Below are 14,519 nucleotides of genomic sequence, written 5' to 3' on the forward strand. Positions count from 1 at the left end.
TGTGTGTGTGTGTATGTCTCTCTCTCTCTCTCACACACTTTCACACTCACCTCCCAACACATACTTGTATTATTATAACTTGTTGTTACTTCTTGATACTTCCTGCAATGCACATATAGCTGTAGCTCACAAAAGCTTATGCTCAAATAAATTTGTTAGTCTCTAAGGTGCCACAAGTCCTCCTTTTCTTTTTGCAGATAAAGACTAACACGGCTGATACTCTGAAACCTGTCATATAGTCTCTGTAATTTTATTCTTTCAAAATGCTATTTTATTTTTTGGCTGGTCTACGCATTTCATAATTTTGATTTCTCTCTTATGCTTAAATTTAATTCTTTGAGTAGTGAGTTCAAAAATGCCTAACCTGTCCTGGCTGGAGTAATTATCCCTATGTTAACTTTTAAAAAATATATATTGTATCTAGGTTTTTTGTTTCTACTGGTGGCACACATCCACACATTACCTCCATACTGGTGCACATAACAAAATTAATTCCGCACATGGGTGGAAAAAATTAGAGGGAACATTGATTATCAGCTATAGAATTAGAATGATTTTGCCTGCTCTATAATCAGTGACTAACGAAAAGCAAAACACACCTGTCTATGTAAGCATCATACTCATTTTTTTAAGTGACAGTTTTGCCTGCGATTTCAAAACACATGAATATATAAAAATTGATTGACAAAAAATTGTTGGCTCCATTGAGAAGGCAGGGAGCTAACCCACATCTATATTTAGGTGGTGGCAGTTTTTCAGTTGTACTACTTCATCTCAACTTCAGTGCCAGACCATTTGTTTTTATTTTGGGAGGAAAGCTGGGAGGGCTCAAAATTTACCACTAAAGGAGTATTGTGCATCAACCAGATTCAGTGAGGTGCTGTAGTAATCAGTGTCCATCTATGGTCTGCATGTACCTCTGTCTACTAATCTGTCTTATTTTACTGATATAATTAATATATGATATTTATAAAGCACCTATCAGTGTGTTATCTAATCAGTGATACTAGGGATGGGAAAATCTTACAAATTTTGGTTCAGGTGAGCATTGCAAAGCTTGAACAGGTACCAATATTAAGACAGTGTCTACATATGAAAATTGTAGTTCTTTCACTAAAGAGTTTTCTTTTTTAAAACCAACGGAATCCCCTATAAAGGCATACATACATCAGTGTACATGATGCTTTTATGGAGCTTAGTGGATAAAGCACTGGACCAGGGACTCAGGAGACCTAGGTTCTAGTCTCGGCTCCTTCCACTGGCCTGCTTTGTGACCTTGGGCAGGTCATGTCACCTGTCCGTGCCCCAATTTCCCCATATTTAAAATGGGGCCATGGTACTAACCTCCTTTGTAAAGAGCTACAAAAGCTGCTGATAAAAAGCATTTTACATAAGTTTGGTATTAAGTTGGTAATCAACGAAGCTGGTGCAAACTGACTTAAGAGCATCCACAAAGGGGTTTGTACCAGTTTTACTAAATCAGCTTTAAAAACAGTGCAAGATGTACATGTAGATAAAGTCAGAGTCCCACACATACTCCCAAACTATTGCATCTCTGGCTTTTGAACTGCGCTTTTGCTCTGATGCTTCCCTTTCTCCATTTGTATACAAAAGAGGTCTTCTGAGACAGACTCTTGACCATTCCTTCTAAACCAATTATAGCAAGAGCCTATGGGGAGCCAAAGTTCCACAGAGTTTGTGAAAGGCATTTAGATCTGGAGTTTTGATTTAAACCTGTCTCTATTTTTAAATTCTTATTTATTTCATCCTAATTATCACATGTTTTTTCCTTAATGTGAACTATATAGTATGGTGTTACTACTTGGCAAGAGAATATCTATATCTCTCCTGTGCCCATCACGATGCTTTTTAGGTACAAGTTACAAAATATTTATTTGTTTCCATTAGTATTTTCATGGGATGATTTTATAATCTCATTCAGACAGTTCACAGTGTGAGTTGCTTGGATACACCACTACACAAGAGAATGTGGCATTCTGCGTTCATCCTCTTACCTTACAGCACAGAGGAATGGCACTTTATTCCAGCAGGAAACAGACTCTGTTGTGTCTTATTGCTTAAATGTCCATTTCTGTTGTTTCATTTGATGACTACATTAAGGTTCTTGCAAAGCTGTTTCTTTTAAAAGAGTGAACTGACCTCAAATTCTATTTCAATCTCATTTCAGGTAATTCAGACTGTCAGTGCTGCGGACAAAGATTTGTCCCCTGCTGGGCAAAGGTTTTCCTTTAGACTGTCACCTGAGGCGTCCACCAAACCAAATTTCACAGTCCAAGACTACAGGAGTAAGTTGTTTACTCACATTACCAAGGGAAGTGGTAGATACATCAGCTCTTGATGACTTCAGATCAAGACTGGGTGCCTTTCCAGAAGATATACTTTAGCCAAATATGAGCTACTGAGCTCAATGAGGTGACTGGGTGAAATGTAAGGATCTGTGGTATACAGGAGGTCAGACTAGATGATCTAATAGTCCCTTTAGGCCTTAAAATTTGTTAATCTGTGTAAATAATTTACATATTTTGTAAACGGAATATTTTAATATTATTGAATACTTAAATGTAATACAGTATGTAAATAATCCCTGACAGTTTTATATTTACATAATCTATTGCCTTGATTGTTCACGAACAATCAATGAATCAAAAAAGGGCCAACTAATCTGTACCAGGGTTTGTATTTTGTTGTCAAAGCCAAAGAGAACTACACAGAATCAGCGTTTACATGCAATAGCCCATTTTTATGAGTGTATTATGATTAATGACTCATGCACAGTGAAGTTTTACACAAAGATTTTCACATTTCTTCTTTTTTCATTTAATTTACTTAGTGCATTTGATAGTACTTGTTACACAATCACGTTCACTGTTTCCCCTACATAGTTGGCCAGTGAGTTCTTTTTGCTGATAGAAGGTGAAAAATAAGAAGCTGATGATAGAGTGAGAGAAGCCCAGAAATAGGAAGGTAGGGGGTTGAAGGAATGAGGTGAAGTAGAATGTAGGAGGAATACCTCAAGTTAATTTATTCTATTTACCAGCTCTATTTACTGCCCTGAACATTTTTTCAAGATGTCAGAATTTTTCCCATTGTACATCATGACAAAACTGAGACCTTTAAATTTTTTTCCATACAAAAAAAAAAAGAGGGAGGTACCCCAAAATAGCCTGAATCAGTATCTCTCACATCCCAGGTGAGTGCCTTTACCACTGGGCTATTGGCTGTTCTGGGATGGCTCTCTCTCTCTCTCTCTCCAGAAATTCCATCCTGGGTTTGAGAAACCTATTTTATTAATACTGTTACATTCCCACAAGAAGCTTTGCTTTCAAGAAATCAGCACTTTGTCATGAAAAAAAACTGCATCCAGTTCTACCTCAAGTTCAGCCATGACAAGAAAAAGGAAGGCACAGAAGGGAAAGGAAGCATGAAAGAGTTTGTTTCATAACATTGATTTTCTCCTTTGGGGGGCTGGGGGAAGAAATCAGGGGGACCAGAGGCTGAGGAAAAACCACACCAAAGTAGTCTACAAGATTCTGCTCTTAAAGACGTGTACTGCTCCTAGCAACTGCAATGGCAGCAGTTTTGCCAGCCCCAACCATTCAAACCTTAGGAGTTAAGGCTCCCAAAAATCACAAATAGCATAAAATCATGAGACTTTAAAAGAAACAAAAACCCAATATTTTAAGTGACTTCATGTTTTTAAGCTTCTCTCTGCAACTATGAGATTTTAAAACATTTTAAAATGAAAGCTGGGATTCTCCTGATTCCAGGAGTTTGGGTTTAAAAGAAAGGAAAACAAACAAACAAACAAACAAACAAACACCAAGCACTGCAGGACTCACAGTAAAATAAAAGTTACTAGAATAGTCAACACTGTGCCAGAGGCATACATATGCATCCAAAGAGCCTTTTCAGGCCCATTTTAATGCTAATTTCCCATAACTATTGGTATTTGAATTTAGGACCAAATCCTACCTGTCTGTTATTGTTCTTACAAGGCCTGGTCTGCAATTAAAAAAATTATTTGGTTTAATGACGTTAGTCGGGGGTTAGTAGGGGGAAAAATCCACACCCCCTGAGCAACATAGTTGAGCCAACTTAAGTCCCCTTGTAGACAGCGCTAAGTCAATGTAAGAATTCTTCCGTTGACCTAGCTATCACCCCTTGGAGGTGGATTACCTACACTGACAGGAGAATCCCTCCCATCAGGGTATGTAGTTTCTACACAGAAGTGCTACAGCAGCGCGACTGCAGTGGTGCAGCTGTGGCATTTTTAAGTGCAGACCAGCTGCAAGGCACCTCATCAGAATTCGATCTGTGTGGGAACCACAGTTTCTGTTTTGTGGTAAATTCCGGAATTTTTATATTCTTTGTCTTCATTCTGATTTAGAAAAAAAAAAAAAAACTTCAAAAATTACCCATGAAGATTATTTTTTTTGAGGGGGGACGGGAAGTATTTTGGGAGTATTGAATTTTTTTTTTTCAATTTTGACATTACTATACAACATAAAATTATTTTCTTAATGGATTGTCATGTTGATACTAAGGAAATCAAAATGTTCTGGTCAAAAAATGGAATTTTTAAACCTTATCAAAAAAGCTCCTGCCCCCCACCGCCCCATGACAAAATGTTGTCCAAACTGACACATTCCTGTGGGAAGTTTCAGTTTCAATGAAACACCATTGTCTGACAGAAAGATGTTCAGTTGGAAAATGTTCAACCAGCTTTAATCAGAATAGTATCTAGGTGCTTAAGAAATCTGGTCTATAGATAAAAGAAAAGGAGTACTTGTGGCACCTTAGAGACTAACCAATTTATTTGAGCATGAGCTTTCGTGAGCTACAGCTCGCTCATGCTCAAATAAATTGGTTAGTCTCTAAGGTGCCACAAGTACTCCTTTTCTTTTTGCGAATACAGACTAACACGGCTGTTCCTCTGAAACCGGTCTATAGATACTTGCACTCAACTCCTACCAGCTTTAATGATTGTTGAACATAGGTATCTGAGAGCTGGATGTGGCTCTTAATCTTTATATTCAGTGGCAGGATTCAAAGGGGGAAGGGAAAAAACATCCAGTAAGTGAACTCTTGTAATGTTGCAGCAAATGATCTGAACTAGACAGTAATTCACATGGGAGAGATGGTAAAGGGGAATAAGCACTGCAGGCTATCCCCAATCAGACCTGATAGTAAATTGCTTTCCAATCATGCTTTTCCTTTCGCCTCTATTTAATCCTTTTAATCTTCACATCATTGCCTTTCTACTCAAGTTTGTTTGATTCACGTAAAGCAGTGGTAAGTCAGCTTCTGCTGGGAAGAAGTAGCAAAACTCAGCTCCCGGGAGCTCTGTGCAGTTTCGGCACTGATTAGTGGCAAATGTACTAACGGCACGAAGGGCTCAGTTGATTCCTGTAATTTTTTTTTAATTGTCTGTTTTCAGTGGGGTGGAGAAGTCGAGGGGCTATTGTGCTTCCTCCAGCTGCCTCATTATCAAATCCAAAGGGTTAAAGTGAGACACATTCATAATGGGGACCTGATCCAAACTCCATGGCAAGAAAAGGAAAGGAAAGATTGAAATCCCCTGCTAATGGAATACCTGTAACAGGAAAAAAAAAAAAAGGAAAATATATATTCTTTTCATTTCTGCTTTGAAATGTTAGCTGTCAAGCTCAGCAGGATAAATGAATACAAACAACAAAGATTAGTTGTTGCCTTGATAAAAAACCTTGGCTGCATCTGATTTGAATTTGACAGCTTCAGTATTAATGAACCAAGGGATTTACAGAGCATATATAATCTACTGATTCAGGAAGCCAGATTATCTTTCTGCTGTTCAACAAAATACAAACTTTTAAATGTTAAGTGAAGCACCATAGAAACAATCCTATGAGGGCTGTCATGTTTTGCAGACAACACAGCTGGAATTGAAACCAGGAGAAGTGGCTACAGCCGTAGGCAGCAAGACTTGTATTTCCTCCCAGTTGTGATAGAAGACAGCAGCTATCCTGTACAGAGCAGCACAAACACAATGACTATCCACGTTTGTAGATGCGATTCCGATGGTACCATTCTATCCTGCAATGTTGAAGCAATCTTCCTACCAGTTGGACTCAGCACAGGGGCTTTGATCGCAATATTGCTGTGTATTGTTATACTTCTAGGTTAGTTTTCATCCTGTAACAAAGTATGTCTCTGATTCTACTTGTGAATTAATTTGAGTCACCATAATTCCATTTATTGTTTAACAAAGGCCATTGAAAATGTACAGCTGTTTACAAAGAGAACTTTTATGCTTCTACCTTTGTAGAAAAATATCCCAAAGCACTGACCATTAATTTGAATCCGAGCATGCAATCTGCTAACTACTACATATTTCTTATGGAGTGGGGAAAAATATCTTACAGTTTGGTTTGAAATGCAAATTTTGCTCTGAAACAGTGTTGATTAAATACCTTTCATGAGGAACTGATTTCCATATATATATAAAATTACTAAATCCGCACCAGCAGCTACCTGGTAAGGACCTTTCTTCAATTATTATGAGGGATTAAGTAAGAAGAATGAAGAAATGAGACAGGAAGACCTAATTATAATGTAGCCTGTGGCTGACTGGACCATTGAAAAATAATACAATATTTGTACAGAAATGGATTCCATAGCATGACATTGCTGTTTGAGCACAAGTGCTCTTTACATGAGGTCTTACTTATACAGTGTCATTGGCAGCCCATGCTACTGCCTATCTTCCCCAAAATAAAGCCCCACTACACTAGTAGTGTAATCAAACCTGCTTTATTGCTTACACAGTAGACTAGGTAACTCAGATTCTGATAGGTGTTAGCCTATGCCTAAAATAGCACTTCAAAGTATTAAATGCCCTGAATCCAAGCTTTTCAGACCAGATCTGTGCTCCTTACACAGAACTACTGGTGGAGGACACACAAATGAACACACTCAATCCCTGCATATAAGATAGTTATGGACTGGGACAAATTACCTAGGGAGATTGTGGAATCTCTGTCCTTGGATGTTTTTAAGAACAGGTTAGGCAAAATCCTGTCAGGAATGGCCTAGATCACTGATTTACAATATTTTTTCATTTGCAAACCCTAAAAAATTTCAAATGGAGGTGTGGACCCCCTTGGAAATCTTAGACATGGCCTGTGGACCCCCAAAGATCTGGGGACCACAGGTTGAAAACCCAGGTTCTAGATACGACTACTACTAATAGTCCTGCCTCAGTGCAGGGGACTGGTGAGGTTGGGGTTTCTCAACCCCAGGGTCGGGACGTCAAATTGGGTTGCAAGACTGTTTCAAAGGGTCGCTTGGCAGCTCTAATGGTTCCTGTCACACGGGGCTTGATGGGCTGCCCTAATGATGGGAGTGTGGATAGGCCAAATGTGAGAGAGTGGGTGGCACTGAAGCCCAATGAGCCAGGTAACAACTTCACTCACAAAAGTTTAGCCCAGTCAGGGGGATGGGCCAAACCTGAGCGATGCTTCAACCCTAGAGGTTGCAATGACCAGAGGGGAGAGCCAAGCCTAACAAACCCCACAATACAGAGCTGCAGGAGATGCCACTGAGGGGCGAGTGCCTGACAGATCTTGTCCCCTGTGGGGCATGGGTCCTGACCAAAACCACCCCACGGCCTCCACCCTCAGACTATTTACTGGGTTGAGACAGGTCGTAAACTTTTACAAATGGGTCCTGAGCCCAACAAGATTGAGAAACACTAGACAGATGACCTATCAAGGTCCCCTCCAGTCTTGCATGTCTATGATTCTATGATGTGACAGAGCAACTGAATAAATTACTGAAGAGTGTGAGCTATAGCAACAGCTGCTACGTGACTCTGGAGTCTGAGGCGTCGGTTCCATCACTGATTCCCACAGAACTCCGAGGCCCATTTACTTTGGTTTTGTTCAGAGTAGAGGATTTGGGACTATTAGTGGTTCTCTGTATTCCATTCAGTGTGGTAACAGTGTGCTATGTTACACTTAACCAAGGAACATTAATTTGTCAATAAAAAGAAAAGGAGTACTTGTGGCACCTTAGAGACTAACCAATTTATTTGAGCATGAGCTTTCGTGAGCCACAGCTCACTTCATCAGATGTGTACCGTGGAAACTGCAGCAGACTTTATATACACACAGAGAATATGAAACAATACCTCCTCCCACCCCACTGTCCTGCTGGTAATAGCTTATCTAAAGTGATCAGCAGGTGGGCCATTTCCAGCACAAATCCAGGTTTTCTCACCCTCCACCCCCCCACACAAATTCACTCTCCTGCTGGTGCTAGCCCATCCAAAGTGACAACTCTTTACATAATCAAGTCGGGCTATTTCCTGCATAGATCCAGGTTTTCTCACTTCCCCCCCCACCCCCAAACACACACAAACTCACTCTCCTGCTGGTAATAGCTCATCTAAACTGACCACTCTCCAAGTTTAAATCCAAGTTAAACCAGAATATCTGGGGGGGGGGGGGGGGTAGGAAAAAACAAGAGGAAACAGGCTACCTTGCATAATGACTTAGCCACTCCCAGTCTCTATTTAAGCCTAAATTAATAGTATCCAATTTGCAAATGAATTCCAATTCAGCAGTTTCTCGCTGGAGTCTGGATTTGAAGTTTTTTTGTTTTAAGATAGCGACCTTCATGTCTGTGATTGCGTGACCAGAGAGATTGAAGTGTTCTCCGACTGGTTTATGAATGTTATAATTCTTGACATCTGATTTGTGTCCATTTATTCTTTTACGTAGAGACTGTCCAGTTTGACCAATGTACATGGCAGAGGGGCATTGCTGGCACATGATGGCATATATCACATTGGTGGATGTGCAGGTGAACGAGCCTCTGATAGTGTGGCTGATGTTATTAGGCCCTGTGATGGTGTCCCCTGAATAGATATGTGGGCACAATTGGCAACGGGCTTTGTTGCAAGGATAAGCCAATTGTGCCCACATATCTATTCAGGGGACACCATCACAGGGCCTAATAACATCAGCCACACTATCAGAGGCTCGTTCACCTGCACATCCACCAATGTGATATATGCCATCATGTGCCAGCAATGCCCCTCTGCCATGTACATTGGTCAAACTGGACAGTCTCTACGTAAAAGAATAAATGGACACAAATCAGATGTCAAGAATTATAACATTCATAAACCAGTCGGAGAACACTTCAATCTCTCTGGTCACGCAATCACAGACATGAAGGTCGCTATCTTAAAACAAAAAAACTTCAAATCCAGACTCCAGCGAGAAACTGCTGAATTGGAATTCATTTGCAAATTGGATACTATTAATTTAGGCTTAAATAGAGACTGGGAGTGGCTAAGTCATTATGCAAGGTAGCCTGTTTCCTCTTGTTTTTTCCTACCCCCCCCCCCCAGATATTCTGGTTTAACTTGGATTTAAACTTGGAGAGTGGTCAGTTTAGATGAGCTATTACCAGCAGGAGAGTGAGTTTGTGTGTGTTTGGGGGTGGGGGGGAAGTGAGAAAACCTGGATCTATGCAGGAAATAGCCCGACTTGATTATGTAAAGAGTTGTCACTTTGGATGGGCTAGCACCAGCAGGAGAGTGAATTTGTGTGGGGGGGTGGAGGGTGAGAAAACCTGGATTTGTGCTGGAAATGGCCCACCTGCTGATCACTTTAGATAAGCTATTACCAGCAGGACAGTGGGGTGGGAGGAGGTATTGTTTCATATTCTCTGTGTGTATATAAAGTCTGCTGCAGTTTCCACGGTACACATCTGATGAAGTGAGCTGTGGCTCACGAAAGCTCATGCTCAAATAAATTGGTTAGTCTCTAAGGTGCCACAAGTACTCCTTTTCTTTTTGCGAATACAGACTAACACGGCTGTTCCTCTGAAACCTGTCATTAATTTGTCAATGACAATCTTCAGTACTCCCTGTGGCTTAAGGTGATCTTCTATCTCTCAAACCCACTTCCTACTACTTATTGTTGTACTTGTAACTTAGAAGCCTCCCCCATAATTGTTATCTAAGAAACCTACCTGATACAGAGATTTTAAAATCAGATATTTCAAAAGTCAGCCTGCTGTACCCTAAAGGTTAATTTTCACTAGAAAGTTACACTGAGTTAGAACACCACCTTGAAGAGCCATGTTAATTAACACAATATTATTGGCCATGATCCTGCAGTCAGTATAGACAGGGAGAAGTCATGTTCAGTACTGTGTCACTGGTTCCTTGGTAAATTATTAGGACCAGTGTTTAACCCCAACTAATTGATACCATATTGACATGATTTGTCCCTGACTGCAAAGTCACTATCAGCATCATGTCAGTTAGTGTAACTACTCAAGGTCATGTTCAAATGTAATTTTCTATTTGACATTGTCAGGAATATTATGAATTATTTTTTCATCAGAATATGCTGGTTTGTTTAAAAAGCAAAACATATAGCAGAAATATGTCACCATTGATGAAAATTAATTTCCAAACTGGAGGAAAAAAAAGTGATAAGGAACATTTTGACCTCTTTGATACAGAACATTGGTTTTCTGTTTCAAAATTATTTTTGTTTGTTATTTTAAAATGTGTTTTATAAAATACAATATGAAATAAAAAAGGCAAAATGTGAATGAAAAGTTTTGATCAATCCAAAATGACCCCCCACACACACACATAATTTCAGCTTGCAGGAAATGTTAACATTTTTCAATGTTCTTCCAGCCATTCTAGAATGGAAGAAATTTTCACATTGTGAAACTACCCTCAAAACAAAAAAATCTGATTCCTACATGGCTCTATTTACTAGTAAAGGCAAGCCCTTTGGGGCTTATTCATTATTCAGTGCATAGCTAGCATGATGGGAGTTAGGTGCATCAAGCCGCAAATATTATCTTACTGGTTACAGCACTGTTTTAAAAAAAAAAAAAAGGTAGCAGGAACATGTCTTCTAAAGAAAAGATCCTTTTGATTGCCCTTAGCTATCATAGAAGGATATATTAGTGTGTCTGCAGACAGCCAAGGTATTTCCATACTTGTCTTAATTTACAATTCTTCCCTTGTTCCAGTCATTGTTGTGCTGTACGTAGCACTGCGAAGGCAGAAGAAAAAAGACACCCTGATGACCTCTAAAGAAGACATCAGAGACAATGTCATCCATTATGATGATGAAGGAGGTGGGGAGGAAGACACCCAGGCTTTTGACATTGGTGCCCTGAGGAATCCAAAAGTGATTGAAGATAACAAAATACGCAGGGATATAAAACCGGACACTCTATGTTTACCACGTCAGAGACCACCAGTGGAAGACAACACAGACATAAGAGATTTCATTAATCAAAGGCTGCAGGAAAACGATGTGGATCCCACTGCACCCCCTTATGATTCACTGGCAACCTATGCCTATGAAGGAAATGGATCTGTAGCAGAGTCTCTGAGCTCTATAGATTCACTTACTACAGAGACAGACCAGGATTATGATTACCTGAGTGACTGGGGACCCCGCTTTAAAGTCTTGGCAGAGATGTTCGGAGAGGAAGAAAATTATAACACTGCTAAAGTCACTTAAGGGAGGGAAACCCAAAAGGCAAGAATAAGAAAACTAGAACAACAACAAATTAAAAATAAAACCCGAGCTTTATAGGACAAGATTCCTTTGATTATTAAAGACAGCACCTGTCTCCAGCAAGTTACTATATTTATCATACTGTCAGTTTTGATTTGGTCTGCAAAGGGAGGATAAACCCTGTAAGATATACTTTTTTTTTGTTGTTTTTTGTTACTTGGGAATAACACTGAGACAAGCTCAGGCCTATTAGCTACAATGTACTGATATGACAACTTAGACAGAAGCTAGCTTTCTGGCATCACGGTGGAAGAGTGGTAGATTTTTCTTAATTCCACTAAAGTGCCTATTGAAACTTTTATCATTTAAAGTGGTAAAGACTCTGCTATGATGGTGTTACAGAACTGAGCTGTAAACTGGACATAAAGGACTTTATCTTTATGTCAAGAAGCAATAGCAACATGCTGACTTCTAGTTCTTATAAAACAAAAATGAAGATAACTTTCTGGAATATATCCAGTGACTAAAACTCAAGGGGTATTGTTTTGGATTTTTATTTTATTTTAAGGAATAATAATAATAATTGTATGCCAAGATATCACATTTCTTCTGTCCGCATTTCACTGACAAATTGAATAAAAAGTGCTATTACTCAATTTCAAGATGTAAAGCCCAAAATTAAAAACATACCACACACTGATCTTCACATACACAAAGGAATATTTAAAAAAAATAATCAGTTACACTTTTTCCAGGATGAAAGAGAAAATTATAAAAAACATCTATTCCTTTATAGGAAGGAAACTTCCCTTGACTCCAACTCATCATGTACAGACAAGTTATTGGTACATCAGTGGTGGTTTTTAGAGGGCTAATGTATTTTTTAGTATCAGTGTTGTTTTTTTTTCAGTGTAAGTATGAATAATGAAATATATATAAAGGACCTCACATTGCTTTTCTTTGAAATTAGTTTGTCATTCTGTCAATATTGTAGACATACATGACAGAGAGGACATATATGTTAAACTCCTGCTGGAACCTGCGGAACTGGTCATACTCTAAAATTCAGGATATGTCATACTTTGGTATCAGTGCCACTATGGTGTCAGATGTTTCAAATGTCTTAGAGCACTCTGAAAATTAAGCCTACAGTAGTCTTCAAGAAAATATTCAGCGTCAGATTAAATTATACATGTAAAATGTTATATATACATACTCATATACTTAGAAGTGTGGATATCATTTCAAATCATGTGGTACCCAGACATCATTCCACTGAAGATTTATTGTGACATAAACAAAGTTCAAGAAACTGGAAGCTCCAGCTGGCATTTCCTTGTATTACATTTTTGACGTTTTTTTTTTCCATCTGATTTTTTTATTGCATTTTTTCTTACACTTTCAAAAAACAACCAACCAACCAATCCATGCAAGTATTGACCATTCTGATACTGATTGGCCTGGATGATGCCACATCAGTATTAATATTAATGTTGAATTGTCTGCTGATCTAAAGTATGGTAATTTTTTTTTCTAGAAGCAGCAGTTATGGCCCAAAGTGAATATACAATTATTTTTTCTCTCTCAGACTTCTACAGTGCTCCATAATCTGCTTGCGCTGCACTTGAGGTTTATGGCATTGGCAGGGTGAGTGTGAGCCTTGCGTGAATCACAGTCTTTCATTCACCAAAGGACAATATCTTATCCTTTGCCATCTAAAGAACTTGTAAATGTCAAGCACACTTAACACAATTTAATCAAATTTAGGGCTTGATGATTGTTTACATGAAGGTCACTTTACACTGCTCTTATAGTAGGTGTAAATTACACTGCTAAAGAGGTGTAACGGGACTGTAGCATAAATGAAAATTGTGCAGTTGTAAAACAAAACTTCATGTGAATGATTTGCTAGCATTTGCTAGAGAGGCTTAATCCAGCCAAAATTCACATTTGTGGAGGCACCCTTTTCTGCGTGTTGTATATGTGATGATTCATCTCTGTTGTAGACAGGAATTTCATCACTCCTCTTCTGCAACAGCAAAATGCTAAATTAGGAATCCCACACTGTCCATTCCCACCACTGAAGTCACAGGGCTAGATTCAGTTCCTGGTAACATTACTCCAAGTTCTTTACATATATTTCACTAATAATTCCTACAGTAGTGTAACAGAGAGCAGATTCTGACCGTCTGACTTTACAAAGCATGAATGTCACTAAAAGTTCTAATTCCACTGGATCCTGGGGCTGGAGAACAGGATAGTAGGGCTCTGGAGCAGACTGGCATTTACTCTGGATAGTGCAGCCTGGACTCCAAAGGTGAGTAGCCAGATAATATGATCCTTGCCATGTCATTGCTCACAATACATATTTAACAAGAGAGTTATTGTATGCTAAATAAATACAAAATTGATGCATATTTTTGACATTTAAGAGGTTTCCAATTGAGATGTTCCTATCATCTAGCTAATCAACTTCCAGCAAGATTTTGTTTCTGAAATGAATTGATATGCAATTATTAATTTAATTGTCAATCTCAATTAAAATCTTTTCTTTCAGCCACCTAATCTGAAGAGCAATCAAACAGTTTTAGTTCAGCCTGCTGAAGTTACTGTTGGACATGGATATCTGGAACAAGGGAGAAAGACAGGGTTGTAGTTAATGTGTGTTTGGGCACTCCATTCAATTCATGTCTTTACCACACACCTGTTGTGGGACGTTTTGTGACTTTCTAGAGCCAGATTTTCAAAAGTATTTAGATGCTTGAAGATGCAGCTAGGCAGCAGGTGTTATTTTGAGAAGTGCCTTGGTGCTGAACTCCCATTGAAATCAGTGGCATTTGGTACCTAAGTGCTTCTGAAGATTGTGCTAGGTGCCTATCTGCAGTGATTAAAAAATATGTGCACTCACACACACACACGCGGGGAGTGGGGAGGTACAATAGGTCACAGGCACAG

The 14,519-nt window shown here is 39.0% G+C and overlaps 1 protein-coding gene across 5 annotated transcripts in view; it reads left to right on the plus strand.

Moving 5' to 3' along the window:
- CDH12 (cadherin 12) overlaps positions 1-12,876 on the plus strand; it is an 862,602-nt gene extending 849,726 nt beyond the window's left edge. For all 5 annotated transcript variants that reach the window (XM_075125425.1, XM_075125427.1, XM_075125428.1 and 2 more), the window contains 3 exons: positions 2,189-2,306; positions 5,928-6,179; positions 11,068-12,876. In XM_075125425.1, coding sequence (XP_074981526.1) covers positions 2,189-2,306; positions 5,928-6,179; positions 11,068-11,567 — 870 coding nt within the window. In that variant the 3' untranslated portion in view covers positions 11,568-12,876. The remainder of the gene's footprint in view (positions 1-2,188; positions 2,307-5,927; positions 6,180-11,067) is intronic.
- The last annotated feature ends 1,643 nt before the right edge of the window (positions 12,877-14,519 follow it).

This window comes from Caretta caretta, chromosome 2, assembly GCF_965140235.1.
Source record: "Caretta caretta isolate rCarCar2 chromosome 2, rCarCar1.hap1, whole genome shotgun sequence".
Classification (NCBI taxonomy): domain Eukaryota; kingdom Metazoa; phylum Chordata; order Testudines; family Cheloniidae; genus Caretta; species Caretta caretta.